The 23,477-nt window shown below is 45.8% G+C and overlaps 1 protein-coding gene across 5 annotated transcripts in view; it reads right to left on the bottom strand.

The window, feature by feature from the left end:
* The window catches only part of LOC140428432 (uridine-cytidine kinase-like 1), a 163,304-nt gene that overhangs the window by 114,331 nt on the left and 25,496 nt on the right, over positions 1–23,477 (bottom strand). The window contains exon 1 of one of the 5 annotated variants that reach the window (XM_072514874.1): positions 12,667–12,749. The exons of 3 other annotated variants lie outside the window; for them this stretch is intronic. In XM_072514874.1, the coding sequence (XP_072370975.1) occupies positions 12,667–12,740 (74 nt within the window). In that variant the 5' untranslated portion in view covers positions 12,741–12,749. Of the gene's footprint in view, positions 1–12,333; positions 12,562–12,666; positions 12,750–23,477 lie in introns of those variants that run through there. One more of the 5 variants, XM_072514876.1, reaches the window with a different exon arrangement.

Raw genomic sequence — 23,477 nt, 5'->3', positions numbered from 1 at the left:
TCACTACCCTCTGAGTGAAGAAATTGCCCCTCTGGGCCCTTCTGAATCTCTCCCCTCTCACCTTAAACCTATGCCCTCTAATTTTAGACTCCCCTACCTTTGGGAAAAGATGTTGACTATCTACCTTATCTATGCCCCTCATTATTTTATAGACCTCTATAAGATCACCCCTAAGCCTCCTACGCTCCAGGGAAAAAAGTCCCAGTCTATCCAGCCTCTCCTTATAACTCAAACCATCAAGTCCCGGCAACATCCTAGTAAATCTTTTCTGCACTCTTTCTAGTTTAATAATATCCTTTCTATAATAGGGTGACCAGAACTGCACACAGTATTCCAAGCGTGGCCGTACCAATGTCTTGTACAACTTCAACAAGACGTCCCAACTCCTGTATTCAATGTTCTGACCAATGAAACCAAGCATGCCGAATGCCTTCTTCACCACCCTGTCCACCTGCGACTCCACCTTCAAGGAGCTATGAACCTGTACTCCTAGATCTCTTTGTTCTATAACTCTCCCCAACGCCATACCATTAACTGAGTAGGTCCTGGCCTGATTCGATCTGCCAAAATGCATCACCTCACATTTATCTAAATTAAACTCCATCTGCCATTCGTCGGCCCACTGGCCTAATTGATCAAGATCCCGTTGCAATCCTAGATAACCTTCTTCACTATCCACTGTGCCACCAATCTTGGTGTCATCTGCAAACTTACTAACCATGCCTCCTAAATTCTCATCCAAATCATTAATATAAATCACAAATAACAGTGGACCCAGCACCGATCCCTGAGGCGCACCACTGGTCACAGGCCTCCAGTTTGAAAAACAACCCTCTACAACCACCCTCTGCCTTCTGTCGTCCAGCCAATTTTGAATCCAATTGGCAACCTCACCCTGGATCCCGTGAGCTTTAACCTTCTGCAACAACCTACCATGCGGTACCTTGTCAAAGGCTTTGCTAAAGTCCATGTAGACAACGTCTACTGCACTGCCCTCATCTACCTTCTTGGTCACCCCCTCAAAAAACTCAATCAAATTTGTGAGACATGATTTTCCACGCACAAAGCCATGCCCCGAATCAGTCCTTGCCTCTCTAAATGCTTGTAGATCCTGTCTCTCAGAATACCTTCTAGCAACTTACCTACTACAGACGTTAGGCTCACCGGTCTGTAGTTCCCAGGCTTTTCCCTGCTGCCCTTCTTAAACAAGGGCATCTCGTGAGAGGCCTCAATGGAACCTCCTGAGACGTCGCGATCTGGAACTCACCCTCACTGGGCGTGATCCAGATTTGCATATTTAAAATAGTCATTAGGATTCTCCCCGTATCCAGGACCTAATGGCCGCACCTGGGAAACCTCACCAGGGTGCCGTTTAGTACTCTCCACACAAACGTGGACCAGGCGTAATGACACCTGAGGGGGTCTCCCAGGCCATTAGAGACACTTGGGTGGTCAGGTGCTGGGCAGGGTGGTACACTGGCCCTCCCTCTGGCACCTGTGTACTGCTGGCCTGACACTGCCAAGCAGGCACTGCCAGGGTACCCAGGTGGCACTGCCAGGTTGGGAGGGGCACTGTCAGGGTGCCAGGCTTGCAGTGCCCAGGTGCCACATTGCCCATGCTAAGGATCGGGTAGGGTAAACGCACCCGAAAAGGGCCTCTGTTTTTGTCATGTTGAATCGTGCCCAGAGTTAAGGTTACAAGTGCAAGATGGCATCTTCAGAACTGAAATTTTAGCAACATTTTAGGACTTTTAAAAAAGAGTTTCTGTGAAAAATAACATACTATAATAAACACAACTATTAAACCAGAATCTATCTGAGGAAAGCTTAACATACTTAGGAAAATTACAGTAGTCCATTTGCATAAGTGTAATAAGGTTACCCATCACCTAAAATTGCTCTGTTTATATTTAAAGTTGAACTTACTTTCCAACATTATTTTTGAACAAGCAGGCTTTGCCCAGTGGTAACTGAACATTGGTTGTGAACAGATATATTGAATCTTCAGTGTTACACCAATCAGTGCATTCCAAAATTAACAGTAGCACATGTATTCTCGTATTCAGTCTAAACAACCAGATCCTGAACCTAGATTCTAATACCTCTGCTCCGAGGTGCCCAATTTGCTAACAAGGCATCAGACACAAAGCATCAATGTGTTTTATTTGCATGATCAGATTAACTGTTTTACACTTTGAATAGTTAAATAATCATCCTTGCAGCAAATTAGTATTTTTTAGTCATGCATCCAAAAAGTTACGAGGCAGCGTCAGCTCTGTGCCTATTACTCAGGGTGCTAGAACAAGCTTTTGTCTTTCCAGACCTGGTGCGAATTTTATATATTCACATTACTGATACGAGCAGATCATGAGGTGTCATCCACCATGGAGTGATGAGCATTATTAAGAGCCTTTTCCCAAACTATCATGCCTAGAACCTCAAAGAGGACAACCAGCAAATAAGAAATAGCGTCAATCTATTTCAAGTGCAGGAGCTAAACTGCCATGATTATAGTTGCATGCTCCCATGGACTTTCATTTGAATACTCCTACACTGGAAACAATAGAGATGGAAACCAGGAGATTTTGAGAGACTGAAGCTTTCCCATACAATCTATCTTTTTACATGATGTGGAGATGCCGGCGTTGGACTGGGGTCAGTAAGAAGTCTTACACCAGGCTACAGTCCAACAGGTTTTGTTTAGAATCACTAGCTTTCAGACTTCTTACTATCTTTTTCCAGCCATAGATAGATACTTCCTTGGAGAAGGTTGAGAGGCGATTTGATCGAGATGTACAAAATCATGAGGGGTCTGGACAGAGTAAATAGGGGAAACCTGTCCCTATTCATGGAAGGATCAAAAACCAGAGGCACAGACTTAATCTGATTGGCAAAAGAAGCAATAGAGACACGAGGAGAAATTTTTCACATGGAAAGTGGTTGGTGTGGTGGAAGCAGGTTCAATTGAGGCAGTAAAGGGGGAATTGGATTATTTTCTGAAAAAGAAGAATGTGCAGGGCTAAGGGACAAGGCCGAGGAGTGACAATCGGTAAATTGCCCTTTGGATACCAGCTCTGACACGATGTGCCGAAGGGTTTCCTTCTGTGCTGTGACCGTTTTGTGATACTGGAAGTTCACTAAGAGAACAATATTTTCATACAGGGAAAGGGAAGTGGCCCTTAAAATTGGTTTAATAAACTGTAGGTTTAATAACTGGTTTAATTTAATAATTGGTTTAATAAATAGTAGGCAATTACTTGGGAACGGATTGTTAATCAAGTGTAGCAGTTCTCCCTGGGCATTTTAATGTCAGTGTTTTTTTTCCTTCATATTAGGGCTTAATAGACTTATGGTAGAATCACGCACCAAAATCAAAACATGAAGATATGTTAATAGCTGTAACTTTAGATCTATGCAAATTCATTATGATACACCATTCAGTGTGCAAAAAATGATTTGTTTGACTAAACAGTTGCCAAGTATGTCCAAGTTGGCAGTGACATAAACTAGGTGCTGGATTTTCATGTCATGGGCAGGAATCAGAGACAGGACGAAAGTCTCTGTCCCAATCCCTTTTCCATCTCGAGGCCCAGTATCTTGAGGTTCAAGCACCAAATGGCCTGAAGACAGGTCGAAGGTGGCAGGCCCAAGGTGGGAGTGGAGGGCAGGCTGAGCCCAGAGCTGGCAGGTCAAAAGGCTCACTTCTGTTCCCAAAAAATTTTGGCCTACTGCTTCTGAGGCAATTAACTGCTCACCTAAACACAGTTGAACCTTCTGATCATTTGAACCCCCATTCACCTGCATTCACCCTCACCTCCTTCAACCGCACCCTGCGCATTCATTATCCACTTTATGAATTGATGCACTATCAATTACTACAAAGACGAGAGTAGTGAATAATCGAGGCTTTATTGGGCAAAGCTGTGTGGCCTCCTGTAGCTGCTGCCAGAATGGGAGCAGCTCCAGCGAGCGCACACATTTATACGCCGCCTACTGGGCGGAGCCAGCAGGCAGGGATTTACCCATGTACCTCTAGTACAGGAGTGTTACCGTACTACATCTAATATACGTCCAATACAGTTAGTGGTGACTACCACATTCACCCCCGTTAAAAAAAGAGTCCGGCGGGGGGTGGTGGAAAATTTACAAGTTCAGTCAAAATTTACAAGTTCAGTCTGTCGGATGCCTTGATCCTCCGCTGTGATCGCCTCGGTCCCGGTGGTGATGCGGGCAGCGACTTGGTCGCCTGTGACTCTGGGAGCGTCTTGTCCTCGACTTCATCGCCCCTGAGTGGAACCAGTGGGAGGACGGATCCTCCTGGGGCGGGGGCTGCGGTGAGTTGCGCTGGGGGAGGGGGAGAGGCGCAGGGGCAACCGGAGGGCGGGGGGGTGGACTTCCTGGGGAAGGCAAAGAGACGTTCATGGGGGATTTTGTTAGTTGCAGTGCAGAGGAGTGATCGGATGGATTGGAGCGCGTCGGTGAGGACATCCTGCCAGCGGGAATCCGGGAGATTTTTAGACCGTAGGGCCAGCAGGACGGCCTTACAGACCGTCCCGTTCTCCCTCTCCACCTGCCCGTTTCCCCGGGGGCTGAAGCTGGTCGTCCTTGCTGAGCAGGAACTGACGCAGCTCATCGCTCATAAAGGAGGATCCCCGGTCGCTGTGGACGTAAGCGGGGAAACCGAACAGGGCGAAGATGCAGTTGAGTGCTTTAATGACCGTGGCAGAAGTCATATTGGGGCATGGGATGGCGAAGGGAAACCGGGAGTACTCATCGACCACCTTCAGGAAGTACGTGTTTCGGTCGATGGAGGGGAGGGGCTCTTTGAAGTCCATGCTGAGGCGTTCAAAGGGGCGGGAGGACTTCACAAGGTGCTCACGATCTGGCCGGTAGAAGTGCAGTTTGCACTCCGCGCAGACCTGGCAGTCTCTCGTGACAGTCCTGACCTCCTCAATGGAGTAGGGCTAGTTGCAGGCCTTTATGAAGTGGAAGAACTGGGTGACCCCCGGGTGACCACCCCAGGACTTTCATAGAATCTGATAATAGCACTGTGGACGTACCTACACTACATGGGCTGCAGCGGATCAAGAAGGCAGCTCACCACCACCTTCTCAAGGGGCAATTAAGGGTGGGCAATAAAAGCCGGCCTCGCCAGCGATGGCCACGGCCCATGAACAAATTCAAATAAAATAAAATGAAAGATTTTCTTTTCCATATTACTCTACCCCAATTCGCTTTATTAAGTTAAATTGAAGAGATTTCTTATCATGTTGTTTAAATTACCACCACCCACACTATCCTTCCTCTGGTAACAAATTGTAGGTACACGTATGTATAACTTAAAGGCATTGCTTCTTTGTTGTAACACCACATCAATTAATATTGAGCATGCTGTGCACTAGATTAATGCCTGATGCAATATGCTGCCAAAGTTATACTGTTGGCAACGAGAAAAAAAATGGGGTTTTGGGTGTATTTAGAATCTCAGATTTGCTGCAATGAAGAGGACATGAAGAACATGCTGGGAGCTGTTGTCATTCAGGGTTTGGTTTATTGGTGGAGGATGTTCGCTGATGATTGTACAAGTCAAACCTCATTAAAAAGTACCCGAAGCAGCTTATGGCCAAGATTCTCCCAAACGATGCAACAATTTTCAGAAAAACGAATAAAAACTAGCATGTTAAAATTTGTTGGTAAAATGTTAATAGTTGTCTTGCATCTTAGAACATTAGAACATTACAGCGCAGTACAGGCCGTTCGGCCCTCGATGTTGCGCCGACCTGTGAAACCACTCTAAAGCCCATCTACACTATTCCCTTATCGTCCATATGTCTATCTAATGACCATTTGAATGCCCTTAGTGTTGGCGAGTCCACTACTGTTGCAGGCAGGGCATTCCACGCCCTTACTACTCTCTGAGTAAAGAACCTGCCTCTGACATCTGTCCTATATCTATCTCCCCTCAATTTAAAGCTATGTCCCCTCGTGCTAGACATCACCATCCGAGGAAAAAGGCTCTCACTGTCCAGCCTATCCAATCCTCTGATCATCTTGTGTGCCTCAATTAAATCACCTCTTAACCTTCTTCTCTCTAATGAAAACAGCCTCAAGTCCCTCAGCCTTTCCTATAAGATCATCCCTCCATACCAGGCAACATTCTGGTAAATCACCTCTGCACCCTTTCCAATGCTTCCACATCCTTCCTATAATGTGGCGACCAGAATTGCACGCAATACTCCAAATGCGGCCGCACCAGAGTTTTGTACAGCTGCAACATGACCTCATGGCTCCGAAACTCAATCCCTCTACCAATAAAAGCTAACACACCGTACGCCTTCTTAACAACCCTCTCAACCTGGGTGGCAACTTTCAGGGATCTATGTACATGGACACCGAGAACTCTCTGCTCATCCGCACTGCCAAAAATCTTACCATTAGCCCAGTACTCTGTCTTCCTGTTATTCCTTCCGAAATGAATCACCTCACACTTTTCTGCATTAAACTCCATTTGCCACCTCTCAGCCCAGCGCTGCAGCTTATCTATGTCCCTCTGTAACCTGCAACATCCTTCCGCACTGTCCACAACTCCACCGACTTTAGTGTCATCTGCAAATTTACTCACCCATCCTTCTACGCCCTCCTCCAGGTCATTTATAAAAATGACAAATAGCAGTGGCCCCAAAACAGATCCTTGTGGTACACCATTAATAACTGGACTCCAGTCTGAACATTTCCCATCAACCACCACCCTTTGTCTTCTTCCAGCTCGCCAATTTCTGATCCAAACTGCTAAATCACCCTGAATCCCATGCCTCCGTATTTTCTGCAGTAGCCTACCGTGGGGAACATTATCAAACGCTTTACTGAAATCCATATACACTACATCAACTGCTTTACCTTCATCCACCTGTTTGGTCACCTTCTCAAAGAACTCAATAAGGTTTGTGAGGCACGGCCTACCCTTCACAAAACCGTGTTGACTATCTCTAATCAAATTATTCCTTTCCAGATGATTATACATCCTATCTCTTATAAACCTTTCCAAGATTTTGCCCACAACAGAAGTAAGGCTCACTGGTCTATAGTTACCGGGGTTGTCTCTACTCCCCTTCTTGAACAAGGGACAACATTTGCTATCCTCCAGTCTTCTGGCACTATTCCTGTAGACAAAGATGACTTAAAGATCAAAGCCAAAGGCTCAGCAATCTCCTCCCTAGCTTCCCAGAGAATCCTAGGATAAATCCCATCCGGCCCAGGGGACGTATCTATTTTCACACTTTCCAGAATTGCTAACATCTCCTCCTTATGAACCTCAAGCCCTTCTAGTCTAGTAGCCTGAATCTCAGTATTCTCCTCGACAACATTGTCTTTTTCTTGTGTGAATACTGATGAAAAATATTCATTTAGCACCTCTCCTATCTCCTGGGACTCCAAGCACAACATCCCACTACTGTCCTTGACTGGCCCTACTCTTACCCTAGTCATTAGTTTATTCCTGACATATCTATAGAAAGCTTTAGGGTTATCCTTGATCCTACCTGCCAAAGACTTCTCATGTCCCCTCCTGGCTCTTCTTAGCTCTCTCTTTAGGCCCTTCCCAGCTAATTTGTAACTCTCGAGCGCCCTAACTGAACCTTCATGTCTCATCTTTACATAAGCCTCCTTCTTCCTCTTGACAAGTGTTTCGACTGCTTTAGTAAACCACGGTTCTCTTGCTCGACCACTTCCTCCCTGCCTGACAGGTACATACTTATCAAGGACACGCAGTAGCTGTTCCTTGAACAAGCTCCACATTTCCATTGTGCCCATCCCCTGCAGTTTTCTTCTCCATCCGATGCATCCTAAGTCTTGCCTCATCGCATCATAATTGCCTTTCCCCCAGATATAACTCTTGCCCTGCGGTATATACCTATCCCTTTCCATCACTAAAGTACAGTACGAAGTCTTACAACACCAGGTTAAAGTCCAACAGGTTTGTTTCGATGTCACTAGCTTTCGGAGCGCTGCTCCTTCCTCAGGTGAATGAAGAGGTCTGTTCCAGAAACACATATATAGACAAATTCAAAGATGCCAAACAATGCTAGGAATGCGACCATTAGCAGGTGATTAAATCCTTACAGATCCAGAGATGGGGTAACCCCAGGTTAAAGAGGTGTGAATTGTATCAAGCCAGGACAGTTGGTAGGATTTCGCAGGCCAGATGGTGGGGGATGAATGTAATGCGACATGAATCCCAGGTCCCGGTTGAGGCCGCACTCATGTGTGCGGAACTTGGCTATAAGTTTCTGCTTGGCGATTCTGCGTTGTCGCGGGTCCTGAAGGGTTACCCCATCTCTGGATCTGTAAGGATTTAATCACCTGCTAATGGTCGCATTCCTAGCATTGTTTGGCATCTTTGAATTTGTCTATATATGTGTTTCTGGAACAGACCTCTTCATTCACCTGAGGAAGGAGCAGCGCTCCGAAAGCTAGTGACATCGAAACAAACCTGTTGGACTTTAACCTGGTGTTGTAAGACTTCGTACTGTGCTCACCCCAGTCCAACGCCGGCATCTCCACATCATCACTAAAGTAAACTTAATCGAATTAATACATGGAAGCTCACAAGCAGTGTGCCAGAGGTACAGCCTTCATAGCCTTGATCACCCCCATCGACATTCCCTTTGTCTTTTTGTCCATGACATCTCCACCTATCGCTGGCCCTCTATCCAGTCCCACTGCTCCGTGACCCCGCCACAACAGTATAAATCTGACCCTATTTCCAGTTCTCTCTAGCTTTGACAAAGAGTCATCCAGACTCGAAACCTTAACTCCATTCTCTCTCCGCAGAATCTGTCAGGCCTTCTGAGATTGTCCAGTATTTTCTGTTTTTGTTCCAGAAATACAATGGGTGGGATTCTCCATTTCTGAGACTACGTGTTGATGCCGGGCAGAATTCGTGGACTTTGCATGACAGCAAAACTGCCGCCGAACCTGTGCCGATTCAGCGACTGTGGAGGGGCTAGCACCGGTGCCACTTGGAACACAATCAATTCCAATGAAAAACGGTGCCGGATTCATTGGGTCCGTGATTGACACTCGGGAGGTTGACAAGATGCAGCCGCATTTTCACATTACGCCCCCCACACACACTCATCCTAGCCAACAAGATGACACTGATTGTGTTGGAGTGCGCCCATACAGCTGATGTGTTGGCTAAGGCCAGAGGGCACCCAGGGGGGTTACCTGGGGGGGAACTATTATACGACCTGTGGCTCTAAGTTCACAGTGGGCTGTCAGTAGCATACGCAGCAACATGGCTGCCTTTCCAGCTGCGGAAATGGTGTTCTGTTCTCGTCCACCACAACCCCGCAGCCCAACTCCTGGCAATCCCCCGTTACTCCGCCCGGCCCTAGCAGAAGCCCCCTCCCGGCCACCGTCAAACTGTCAGCTAACTATGGCGATATTGGACACTTTCTGTACCCCCTCTCTCTCCCTCAGCAACCACAAAAGCACAAGTGAGCCACGCCTTCAGGAACTCGGCCTTTCAGAAGCAGGGAATCTCGGAAGCCCCGGAGAATACCGAGTCAGGTCCGCTAACGATATGGAAATGGTGCTTACTATGCGTGAGTTCTGGACTGCATGACGCCGCTGTCGAAGTGATGGAGAATTGCGATTTGGGGTCAAATTGGCGCTCACTCTGATTTTACCGTCAAAACATTTCTCCGCCCAATCACGTTTCCGGATTTCGGCATCAGGCAACGGAGGATCTCGCCCAATTTTTTTCAGAGCCTTGCTTACAGACCCTGCTTAGGTTTAAGCCCCTTTCATTTCCTTGGCGCTGCATAACTCAAATTCCTGTGGAACTGAGAGCAACTTCTGGAGTCTGCACATGTGCAGTCAAACACGGACATCCATAAATTGCTGCAAGCGATATTCTATTTCACCAAAGGAGGCGCTGTTGAGGTCCTCACCAACTGCAATCAATTACAAATCATTGAACTGTTGTGAACTTGGCTTTTTAAATGATCAGTCTCAATGTATAAACCCTTTAAAAAGTTACACCTTGCTGAATGAGATCGCACTGCATTTTTAGCAGATTACTAAATTACTGCTGAAAAACCTTCCCTGCCCTAAAATATTAGTGTTGCTACATTTCCCATTAAAGCCACCCCATGCCGCCAGGAACCCCATGGGCAGTGCCAGCGGGAAAAGAGAATCCCAACAGCTGGAGAATTCCGCCTCACAAGATGTTGTAGCCACTGGCAGCCCGGTGGCACAGTGGTTAGCATTGCTGCCTCACGGCGCCGAGGTCCCAGGTTCGATCCCGGCTCTGGGTCACTATCCATGTGGAGTTTGCACATTCTCCCCGTGTTTGCGTGGGTTTCGCCCATACAACCCAAAGATGTGCACGGTAGGTGGATTGGCCACGCTAAATTGCCCCTTAATTGGATAAAATGAATCGGGTACTCTAAATTTATATGAAAAAAACGAAAAAAAAATGTTGCCGCAACATCTTTCTTTCAAGATCAGCACCGAGTCTTATTGATTTTTCACTGACCACAATATTTTGACCTATATCTTTGCATTTTCTACAGCACCTCAGCAGGTTAAATTAAATTCCTAAACTTCTTGTGTGTTGTTAGAGCAGTTTATAAAGAAATTATTGACAGGTATATAATCACAGCTCAGTATAAAAGGATACAAATCAGCCAGCCCCATAGTCCGTAATTCTCCAGCCGTTCACAATGGTGGGATTCGGCCGTCCCGCTGCAGTGAATGGAGTTCTGGCTGAGCCCCAGATTCTCCGTTCTCATTGGCAGCAGTGGTGGGGCGAACTCGGATCGGAGAATCCCGCCCTGGAACTTTCAGTCAGATCACCAGTCAAGTGATTCAGTAGACACAGTGAATTGCCACAGTGCATGTTATGCAATTTATAAAGTACAACTGAAACATGATAAGTGGCTTGTAAACCACGTCCTTGGAATTTATTATTTTAGACAGTGAAACAGCCACAGAAAACGGCGCTACTTATTAATTCCACATTTAGTAAGAACCAATGTAGGTCGCAAAGAAGGATGGTGTGGATGAAACACAACTCACAGAGTTTTGGGTGAGCTGATGCTTATGGAGGGTGGAAGTTGGAAGTTGGGTGGCAGCCAAGAGGGCATTGAAATAGTCAACTTTGAAGATGACAAAAGCAGTAATGAGACGGATAGGCTGACGACGCGCGGGGGGGGGGTTTACAGAGGTTGAAATAGCTTTTGCGATGGGGAAAACGTGGGGATCAGCAACTCAATTTCGATTTGTTTATTGTCACGTGTGCCGAGGTACAGTAAAAAGTATTTTTCTGCGAGCAGCGCAAGCAGATCATTTAGTACTTGAAAAGAAAAGAAAAAGAAAATACATAATAGGGCAACACAAGGTCCACAATGTAAATACAAAGACACCGGCATCGGGTGAAGCATGCAGGAGTGTAGTATTAATCAGGTCAGCCCATAAGAGGGTCGTTTAGGAGTCTGGTAACAGCGGGGAAGAATTTGGGGGTGAATAGGATGACAAGGTTGCGAAGTCCAGTTCAAAGTAAGATAGTGGTTGGGAAGGGGATGGCTTCTGTATTCCTAATGCTTTAACTGAAGGAAAGCGTAGCTCACTGAAGACTGTATATCACGGAGGGGAATAAAGTGGAGAGAAATAGATGTAGTAATAAAAGAAGAAACGGAATTGCAGCAGCTAATCTTATGTAACACCTTGCCGCACCAGCTCATACACCGGCTCGCATTACATTTCAGAAAGAACTAACTGGGATACCCTGTGCCCTGTACAGGGAATATAATTTCTACTATTTTACCACAGTCCAGATGGTGTTTACTTCTCATGCTAAACAAGGTGTTGTTTTACTATCCTCTATATTCTCCCCTCCCCTGCCACTGTCCCAAGAACATGTAGAAACTCACCAAAATCTCAGCTGTTGTGTTGTAACAGTATCATAATACTCATCATGCTTTGGATGGCTCGCTCTCCAGTTAGAATCACTTTACAGTGACCACAGGCTGGCTATGTCCCTCTCTGTCTCTGTCTCTCTTTCTCCCCCCCCCCCCCCCCACACAAACACACAATCCGTTCACGAGGAATACTTTCAACTAGAGGTTTGTAAAACTCAATGAATACGAAGGTCAATATAGAAACCCACAAAACAAAACATTACGTTAATTACTTGACGTATCCCTTCATTTATCATTTTCAATTGAAATGATAAGTCTGCAGGGGGAAAAAATGCCAACATACAAGGGCATGACCGCACCCCAAAAATTCATCAAAACACACCAAAGAAATGAAAAGAAAAAGACTTACCTGCCATCTGACCTCAGCGACCAGCATCCAGATATCCTGGCACCAGAATAAACCGGGAGAGAGCTCATACTAATTGCAATGGGGTTGCTTGCACTTCACCTCTGTACACTGAATTCTGAGCTATAATGGTCTGGCCCAGTAATGAGGCAGCCTTCTGGCTCATTTTCCATGGACTTCCTCATAAATGTTTTGTGGATCAGGGAAACTAAACTCAAAAGGAAACCAACTCACTGGTTACCTTTCCTGGTAAAAGGAGTGAAAAGCAATGGCTCTCCGTCGAACCGCAGTCAAACACATAAGAGGATAATGTATCCCAGAGATTAAGTTCATTACCTGATATTAATAGCAGTCTCTTCATATAAGACCCTTGACACTCTGCCCATTTTGATATAAGCGGCCATCTGCATATGGCACTTCGCTGCAATGGGTCATTTGAGGAAGGCATGCCCCAGTGCATGGCCAAAATAAATAATCTGAAGTCATAATTTAATGGCTACATTAAAAAAAAACTCAACTGTTTAATGTACAATTCAACACCTAGTTGCAGGTCTTATTTGCAGCCTCCCAACTAAAACCACTTTGCATTGCCTAGAGAGTGTGCTTCCTAGCATTATGCCAGGCAATTCCTTTAGGACCCCTAGCACGCATAACTAAATCCATGAAGCCACACTAGCACAACAATTAATCATTCACCCGAAATCTGGCTCAGTGACTTCAAATCTAACAAGAGTACACAGCTCGGAAAAGTTTGCTTTTTTAAAAAATGGCAAGGGAACAAACAATCACACAACTGATAGGCTGCAATGTAATGTGCTGCAATGTAATGTGCACCATAAATATATGGAAGTGTAATTGTTCTAATTTCCAAATTCAGCTGTTTCTGAAAATGTTGGAGAGTAACTTCAATACGCATCTTAAGATATAATGTCATCATTGATTCAACAGGTTGTAGTGAGAAACAGATTGACTCATAAATATGTAAGAAAATTGCTGAGAAGTATCAAAACATAAGACAATAATAGTAGGGTATTTCAACTATCCAAACATTATCTGGCAGAAAATTAGTGTGAAAGGAGTAGAAGCCACAAAATTCTTAAAATGCATCCAGGAGAACTTTTTCTTTTAGCCAGGACATGAATTTGCTTTTAGCCAGTAAATGGTAAACCCAACAAGAAAGAGGGTAGTTCTGGATTCACTTTTAGGGAATGAAGCTGGGAAGGTGACAGGGCTATCAGTGGGAGTGTATTTTGGTGGCAGTGTTCATAGATTTAGCACAGTTAGAGATACATAGAAGATAGGAGCAGTGGGAGGCCTTTTGGCCCTTCGAGCCTACTCCGCCATTCATCACGATCATGGCTGATCACCCAACTCAATAGCCTAATCCTGCTTTCTCCCCATAGCCTTTGATCCCATTTTCACCAAGTGCTATATCCAGCCTTCGCTTGAATATATTCAAAGTTTTAGCATCGACTACTTCCTGTGGTAATGAATTCCACAGGCTCACCACTCTTTGTGTGAAGAAATGTCTCCTTATCTCTGTCTGAAATGGTTTACCCTGAATCCTCAGGCTGTGACCCCTGGTTCTGGACATTTGTGGAAAACAACGGGGATAGATCACGAGAAAGGGTTTAAAATTGAGCAAGACTAACTTTATTGAGACGAAATGTGATTTTGCAAAAGTAGACTGGGCACCGCTACTTGAAAATCAATGTCAAAGCAGTGGGAGGTATTCAAGGAGGAGACAAAGAGGGTTCAGTACAAAGACATTCCCACAAAGAAAAAAGGTGGAACACCCAAACCACGATGCACCCCCCCCCCCCCAAACCATTATCATATCATAGTATTTACAGTGCAGAAGGAGGCCATTCGGCCCATCGAGTTTGCACCGGCTCTTGGAAAGAGCACCCTACCAAAGGTCAACACCTCAACCCTATCCCCATGACCCAGTAAACCCACCCAACACTAAGGGCAATTTTGGACACTAAGGGCAATTTAGCATGGCCAATCCACCTAACCTGCATATCTTTGGACTGTGGGAGGAAACCGGAGCACCCGGAAGAAACCCACGCACACACGGGGAGGATGTGCAAACTCCGCACAGACAGTGACCCAAGCTGGAATCGAACCTGGGACCCTGGCGCTGTGAAGCAATTGTGCTATCCACAATGCTACTGTGCTGCATGTCAAAGGGTTATACAGGACGAGATGAGGCAAAGAAAAAAAGCTTCTGTCAGATACTGAGAGCTCAATACTGCACGAAGCCTAGCAGAGCGCAGAAAGTGCAGGGGTGAAACAGAAATACAAAGTAGGAAAGCAAAGAGGGACAACGCAAAAACACCAGCAAATGAAATCAAGTAAAAACCATAATTATTTTAATTGCATAAAGAGCAAGAGAACAAGGAGAGAGTAGGCCTAAATAGAGAGAAAAAAAGGATAATTTTCTTGTGGAGACTCAGGATATGGTCATGGTTCACAATGAATGCTTTGCGTTGGTCTTCACAAAGGAAGGGAATGTGCAGCCTAATCCTCAATTCTAAGGGTCCCACTGACAATACACATTAAGTACCTTGAAAGTGCCTTTATTGGCTACCCACCACTGCTTGGTAGGTAGCCCTGTGAGCCCCACCCAAAATTCCCTCTGTACAAAAGTCCCAGGAGTTGTATGGTGCTGGCATCCTGGAGGCCAGCATAGAATTCTGCACCCGCTCATCTCCCATGCTCTTCCCCATTGGAACTTTCAAAGTCAAGTCCAAGAGAGGGGATCGAATGGAGTAATCACTCGAGGTGCAAGAGTAGAATGAATCAACCGTTCATAATAATAAATTGCAACATTATTGCGTAACCTCAACTTCAATGGATTTCACCAAAGTGTTTCTTTTTCTGACTGTACCAACTCATTGTTGGGTACAAAACTGATGGTTCAGTGCATTCCAATCACCCCCCTTCACCCCTGAGTGATTTTGAAGTGCTCAGCTGGAGATTGACAGGACCTAACCCTCTTTGCAGTAGTTAATGTTTGTAAACATTGTCCAGCACTTCAGAGTTACTCATCCATGAAAAATGATGAATGAAGCAAGGCTGCAGCTGTGTGTGTGTGTGTGTGTGTGCATATGTGTCTGTGCGTGTGTGTGGAAGCTGCCAAGTGAGGGAAATGAATGAATGGCTTGCAGCTCAAGGATCTGAGGGGTTTAAACGTATTCTCTTTCCAGGAATTGACATGTGCTCCCGGTGTCTGAGCTAGCAGTTGTATTGCTCAGGTGAGTGTAACAACAGTAATTTTTTCACTGCCTCTGTCTGGAATGCTCTCTAGCTTCCAGACAGGGGCTTCATTTCTGGGGGGCTTCTTGACAGGTTTCACTATCTGGGTGGCTTCCTGACCTCTTTTATGAGGGGGGGGGCTCTCCCTGTTTAGGAGGTCTCTGGGAGGGTGGGCAAGTCTTGCATTGTTGTGTGGAGTGGCCCTAGGATGGACCTTGGGGGCAACATCCTTGGCCCACTGTGAGGTCCACCATGTCAGGGCCACACTGGGAAATACTTGTAGTGATTCTCACTCATGTGTTTGCTGGCCCAGAGGACCGGAGAATCAAGCAGGCCCGGAGAATATGGTGCCCGGCCCGTTTAGTGGACACAAATGGATTAGTTACACGCTTGTGCATCCATTTTCATCCTCCCGCTGGTGCTTGGGCTGGACCTCGAACCCGCCATCAGCAAAGGGAGGTGGGAGGGGCAGAGCATCAAAAAGGCACTGATTCCGTTTTTTTCCCCAATGCCTGTTACTCCACCGCATTGTGAACCCCGCTACCGGCAGCGGGCAGCGGAGAATTCCACCTGTTGTCGATTTAAAAGCAAGCCCCAATTTACAAAATGCAGATTCTGCTCCCCGCCGGGTAACAGATCCTACTCTCTGCAGCTGTTGCCTGCTTTTACACCTGATCTTTTTTCATATTTTCTGCACTGTTTTGGACTCCTGATGCAGGAAGATCTCAATATCAACTGCGTAGTCGCTGATCACGGTTGCTTTTTATTTGTAGTCAAACTCATTTGTTGAAAAGATTTAGCCAAGTTCTGCTTTCTTGCCAAAACAAACTTCCGCATTGATTATTGCTTCACTGATAACACTATCAAAATGTTGAGTATAGGAATAAAAATACTCTAGGAATAAAAATATTCTCATCGTGCTTACAGCTGCAGTTATATTATTTATAGCTTCAACAGCCTCCCTGGGGCTGGGTTAGGTCGGTTGGATGGACGGCTGGTCCATGATACGGAGCGACGCCAACAGCACGGGTTGGTGGAGGTTATTCAGAAAAGGCCCCATCTTCTAAACCTTGTTCCTCGTCTGAGGTGTGGTAACCCTCAGGTTAAATCACCACCAGTCAGCTCTCTCTCAAAAGGGGAGAGCAAGCCTATGGTCTTCAGGGACTATGGCCACTTTCACAGCCCTGCTTAATTTTAGTATAATGGCAACTGCCAGCTAAAGGTTAACCAGTTTATTTGCTGTGACTAAAGCAATATGCTAACCTGATGGAACACTAAAACAAGATAAGATCCACCTGGTTTCAAATTGTAAGAATTCCTGCATTCACCCATTTGCTATGACCATGTAGCGAGGCACAGGTCACTGCACTGTAATCCAAAATATGATGCAGCATTTATATTCTAAGATTTCTTTGTCGGCTCAGCACTTAAATAAACACATGAACCTGGCTGGAAACCAAATCTAATTCTGACAAATGTCATTCACCTAAAAGGGAAGAATGGGTTTTTTTGGGGGGAGGGAGGTTGCGATTGCAAAAAATGCCATTGGGCCCGTATCCTTGCTTCCCAGGGGTGGGTTGGGAATGAAGTCAGGAACCTTCATGGCTGAGATGGGGGGGGCAATTGAAGTTGTGAAGCAGCCAATTCCCTCTTTCCCCAGCAGTTGAGCTGCCCATGATGTGCCTCCAACCCAGCAGAGAGAAACCTCCTCAGCATAACTGGTAAGTTGTGAAGGCTTAGACTGGGGAGCTGCACACTTGGCTGGGCGAGAAGCTGCTTTGCATGGCACTCCTTCTGTTGGAGAGCATGACCACTCTTGATAGGAGATAGCCAACAACCTGGAAGACACTTTACCCAAGAAGCTCCTCGCCCACCTCCAGCTGCACTTCACCGATGCCAGTCTTCAGTGTCACACGGGAGCAGCTTCTGCTATTCCTCTGTCCATCTCTGCTAAGGGTCTAGAAGGCTTACCACTGTAATATGCTTCAGCTGCACCAGAAGAAAAACCAGCAGCAGCACCAGTTGCCGTCTCCTCAAACACATGTCCCTCCACAGGGAAAAAGTGATAGTTACTGACAACCAGCTGGAAGGAGGCAAGGTTCCCAACAGAGAATCTACAGACAGGGGTCTAGCTACCCCAATATGTCAGAGTAAGTGTCTCAGGATCGAATGGCAGATCACAGCCAACATCTACATCTCCACAGTGCAAGATCTCCTTCTCAGTGGACCAGATGTACACAAATTCTCAGTGGCTGACAAGGTGCCCGCCACTAGAGACCCACCAACCCCCCCCCCCCCCCCCGCCCTCTCCCAGCCACTTCACCTCCCCCAACCTCACATCGCTACCTCTCATCATGTGCTCTCTTCTCCTTCAGCTCTTAGTAGACAGACGCTGGCTTAATTAGAGACTTCTTTTGATAAAGTTGTTTACATCCAAGAGAAAAGGCAACTCATGAATTGAGAAGGTCCCAGTTTGATACTTAATCCCAGCTGAGTTAACTGATCGCAGCCAATATGGTGCCAGGAACTGCCCTCACTACCCATGGAATTAATTTCTCATTGAAAGCTTTGCCTCCCTTTTCAGAAGTTACTGAAGAGATTGACTAAGAAATGTTACTGACTTGAATCAAGTTTAATATACTGCTAAAAGCCAAGTAACACTTGCTTTCATTGAATAGGAAAGCGCAGAAAGAAGCCATTTGGCCCATTGAGTCTGCGCCAGCTCTTTTCGAAGAGCAATTTAACTAATCCCACTCCCCAGCTCTTTCCCGATATCCCTACCATTTTCTTTCCTTCAAGTATTTAATCAATTCCTTTGAAATAAACCTAATAGTTTGAACATTTTTTTCTACTTGAATAATTAACCCAAAATGTTTGGGTTGCCAGAATGGTGCTTTTCCGTCAATTGAAGAACTCAGAATTTACGGGGTGCTTCATACTACTTGTATAAGCTAGACATATTTGCAACATGGTTTTCCAAATATTTCACAATTTAAAGTGAAGCCTAGAAGTCAGAACCTGCAGGCAAACCTAAAATGAGCACAGTTAAGTGTAAGTCTGCAACACAATGTTTTTGTGCCTTTCTTTGGTCTCTGGATCATCCTGAGATGCTCTAACTAGTAATGACTTGTTTCTGAAAGACAGGTTTGGCTCCCTGATCCAGCAACAGGGGTGATCTTGACACTATGAAACTCAGGAATGAGGTAGGAAGTGGTAGAGACTGCATTGGGAGAGGTTCTTGAATTGTTACAACAACCTTTCTTGGAATAATTTATTTTATTTCCCATTACCGAACACAAACACTTGTGTTTATAAGACACCTTTAGTATTGCACAGTATCCCAGTCGGACATTGACAGGAGTAGCAATTAACTAAATATGACGTCAAGCCACGAAAGGAAATACCAGGATGGTGGTCAAAAGCTTGAGGCTTGGTCAAAGAAGTAGGTTTGATTTAGAAAGATACCAAAGTAACAAAGTACAGATCAAACTTATGAACAATACTAATTAACCTTACAGTAAATACCCTTTCCTAAGGTGGTTCGAATCATTTATTACAATGGAGCAAAGAAGTGGTAGGATGTGTAACTATGATTTCCGCACACAACCCAAATTTCAGACGGATTCAACTGACAAGAACGTGGCAGGTGGTGGTTGGAATAAGGGTTGGGTACATACCACATGCTGCCTCCTAACATTTTAACCACATACGTTTTAAAAGTTAGCCATCAAAGGCAGGCCTAGGCCTCGTGAATATACATTTAAATCAGGATCCTGTGATGCAATTACGGCCCCAACGGATTAACATTAAATCTTCCAGACCTCAAGTTACAAAGAGCTGGGCGCATTTCTCCCCACCCCAACCAAGTATGTGCGACTCCAGCCCGAAGTTTAATTCAGGAAAATAGAGTTTGCATGTGATTTGTATCATCTTTCTTTGTTTGTAAAAAACTGGGCTAAATCGCTGGCTTTGAAAGCAGAACAAGGCAGGCCAGCAGCACGGTTCAATTCTCATACTAGCCCCCCCCGAACAGGTGCCGGAATGTGGCGACTAGGGGCTTTTCACAGTAACTTCATTTGAAGCTTACTTGTGACAATAAGCGGCTTTCATTTCATTCATTCATTTCATCCATTGTGTTTTTTAAAATAAATTTAGAGTACCCAATTCATTTTTTCCTATTAAGGGGCAATTTAGCGTGGCCAATACACCGAGCCTGCACAGCTTTGAGTTGTGGGGGCGAAACCCACCTAAACACGGGGAGAATGTGCAAACTCCACATGGACCCAGAGCCTGCATCGAACGTGGGACCTCAGCATCATGAGGCTGCAGGGCTAACACACTGTGCGTGATTTGTATCATTTAATGGAAGCCAGGGGGCTTTTCAGTAGGGAGAGAGAGGGAGAAACAGATGTGCCACACGGTCCCCTTTACTTCCCAGGATAAAAAGTGTCCTGTATCAAAAGCTGTTTTGTCATCAGGCATAGCATGGTAGAGTGTTACCAATGAATGACAAACCATTCATTTTAAATTCGCGCACATCTTAGTTGTTCAGTGCAAGGTGTACTTCTATACATAAATGTATTCATTTCACTAATGGGATCAGCAGCAAGAATTCAGGCTCAAGTTAGAATTTACTATAACGTGTGAGGTAAAAGACATGGTTATTCAAAGAGAAAGTCAAGGTAGTCATAGCGACTTTTATTTGAAGTCACTATGGGCAGTATATTTATGGCACTGCAAAATGCATGGACATATTTAAAAATCCCTAGATTTAATGTGGAAAATTAAAGGGGATTTGACCACCCCATTAGTGCAAGAAAGGTATTGAAAGAAAAAGGGAAAATAGCCAGTTAGTGTAATCATTCACAAACCCCGACATTAACACCTTCCTGTAATGGAGCCCGAGGACTGAATTTTTGTTCTCAAGTCGAACGAGTCAGTGGAAACTTCCCATTTAATACCAGAATGTGGGTGCCAACTGGATTCAGGCTCGCCATCCACCCCCGCCCCCCCCCCCCCCAAACCAGTGCGGAGGCAGTCAGGTACCGTGGCGGGCTGTTCCGAAGGTAGGCCCCAGTGCTCTGGGGCTTTGTCCTAATTATAACTGAAACAATAAGACCCTCAATCCTTCCCCACACATATCCCGTGCCCCATTCATGCAAAGTCATGCCCGCTCTTGCCCCTCATCTATCCCCTCATTATTCCCTTTATCAACTTATGCCCCTCTGCCCACCCCATGACCATACCTATCCTCCATGCCAACCTATGCCCTTCAAACCACATCCCATGGTCCCGCCTACTCTCCATGCCAACTTAGTGCCAACACACATCACCTTTATAGACCCTAGGCCAACTCATGACCAATCACCCTCCATACCAATTCACACAGTATCCACCATAGTCAGACTTCAGGGGCCATGTTGAGATGTAATTACAAAAAAGTTCTCAGTATCTATTACAGACTCCACAAAAACACCCTCATTGATAAAAGCCCATTAAATACATTTAAATCTCTTCAAGTACTTAATCCTAAATAGAAACAAACATTTGCCTGCAAAGCCCCACATCTAAAAGAGTTAATCCCTTTATAACATGTAAATGGGCTGCAAATCAAACTGTGAACCTACAAGACCCTTCTCGCCCTCCTCCCACCAATGAAACGAAGAAGCAGTTAGGCACTGATTCTATAGTGATAACCCTCAGGCTCATGGTAACAAACATCTATTGAAATTGAGAGTTACAGGAAGCTGTTTTTCTCTTCAAAATTTATAGGGCAGAGGATTTATATTTCTTGTCAGCTGGACAGTGCCATAGAGCTTATCCATGTTTTATGCCCATTAAAGTTTAATGTTAACAATGTCAAAGAGGTACTAGAGCATACCTGCACCTCTCCAAAGGGGTCCTCTCCAAAGAACTCCAGGAGATTTAGATCTTTTCCATAAATGTCTAAAGCCCATAAAGTCATGTTAAAGAAACCTGGGGAAGAATTTTCTCATTTTTATTGCAGAGTTGCAGCGGGTGGGAAAAACAGCATGGAATCCACCAGCTAAAAGGGTAGCTACCTCCACCATATTGCTAGGGGCTTGGCAAAAAAATTTGAAGGGGCGCATCAGCCTTCCCCATCAAGGGTGCCCCAATACGGACTTCCGGTGGCGGCCATGGAGTGAGTAGCCACACATTAGGAGGTTCCTGCCCGAGGTTGGATTTTTTTTTGTCCTTTTTGCCCATTTTGCAGGGTATTACACAGGTGTAAAACTAAGGAACAGTGACAGCCAGTGGATCTCCTTCAGCAGGGAATGTCTAAGCCCTACCAAACAAGGAGTGCAACAAGCAAAACGCAACAGTCAGACCAGGAAGACTCTCAAGGTGCATCAGAGGAATGGATGTCGGCGAGCTCTGTGGCATCATTCCCTGCACAATGATCAATGGAACAACTAGTGGAATTTTCGACAGCTAAATTCCAGCACCAGAGGAAGTAGGCCTCGAAAGACTTGGCCAAGGTGGCAGAGCTTTATTTGTTTAAATTTAGAGTACCAATTTTTAATTTTTTTTTTCCAATTAAGGTGCAATTTAGCATGGCCAATCCACCTAACCTGCACATCTCTGGGTTGTGGTGGTGAAACCCACGCAGACATGGGGAGAATGTGCAAACTCCACGCGGACAGTGACCCAGGGCCGGGATTCAAACCCGGGTCCTCAGCGCCACAGTCCTAGTGCTAACCACTGCGCCACGTGCTGCCCCCAAGGTGGCAGAGCTGATCCGCTTGCCCGAGAGGGAGCGGAACAGAGGCTACTGGCGCATAATGCATCCCTCCAGAAGCTGAAGGAGTCGGTGACCGATCACAAGGACCGTTTGGCCTCGGTGGAGGCTGAAATGCTGATGATGGTGGAGGGCCAGAAGAAGTTGCAGGAAAAGGTGGATAACTTGCAGAATAGTTCGAGGAGGCAGTTTCAGGATCGTGGGGCTGCCTGAGGTGAAGGAGGGAATGCAGGCCACAAAATACGTGGCTCGGATGTTCGAGAAGCTGGTGGAGGAGGGAGGTCATTGACCGACCTCCTGAAGTGGATCCAGCGCACAGGTCGCTGAGAAGGAGGCCAAAAGCAGGAGAGCTTCCAAGGGCAATCATTGCACAGCGACACTGCTACTTGGACAAGGAGAAGATGCTACGTTGGGCGGTGGAGACGAGAGAGTGTACCTGGGAAGGTCATGCGGTTCGCATCTAACAGGATTGGGAGTGGAGCTGGCCAAGCAGCGGGCCGGGTTCAATAGGGTCAAGGTGGCCCTATTCATGAATAAAGTGCGGTTTGAGGTGCTGTATCCTGTTCATTTGTGGGTCACAAATGAGGGACAGCAACATTAGTTTGATAGGCCGGAGGAGGCAAATAAGTTCCTAAGGGATCATGGAAACGCTGAAACCTGGTTGGCTACGCCTGTGAAGCAGATGGGAGGTGCTGTACTCGGGGAGAGAGGGGAACTGTTTATGTTTGTGCTGGGGTGTTATGTTTGGCTTTGTTTATAATGCCTACTAGGTTTAGTTAATTAGTTGTGCTAAAGTATAACTATTGTAAATTCTTATCCTCCCAGTGTTGGGAGCAATGTTTGATCTATATTAACATGTGGGGTTTTTGTTGGTGGGAGGGAAGAAGCTGTTACCTCAGGTGGGGGTCACCCTGCTAGCAGGTAGGCTAGTTAATGGAAGCGAAGTGGGGGGTAGAGTGGTGGAGAGAGAAGGTGGAGGGGGGGATTGGGTGCTTGGGAGGGGGTGGTTTTCTTTTTTTGTGGCTGGGGGGGATGGTGGGACATTTGGTTTGTGGGAAGGGATGGGTTGCTGACATGGTAGGTGTTCGTGTGGCGCAGTTGGTTAAGTGGGGATGGTGGCCATCAT

The sequence above is a fragment of the Scyliorhinus torazame genome, chromosome 8, assembly GCF_047496885.1.
Source record: "Scyliorhinus torazame isolate Kashiwa2021f chromosome 8, sScyTor2.1, whole genome shotgun sequence".
Lineage (NCBI taxonomy): Eukaryota > Metazoa > Chordata > Chondrichthyes > Carcharhiniformes > Scyliorhinidae > Scyliorhinus > Scyliorhinus torazame.
Note: the sequence above shows the minus strand (reverse complement) of the source record. Positions and strands in the feature narration are given on the sequence as shown.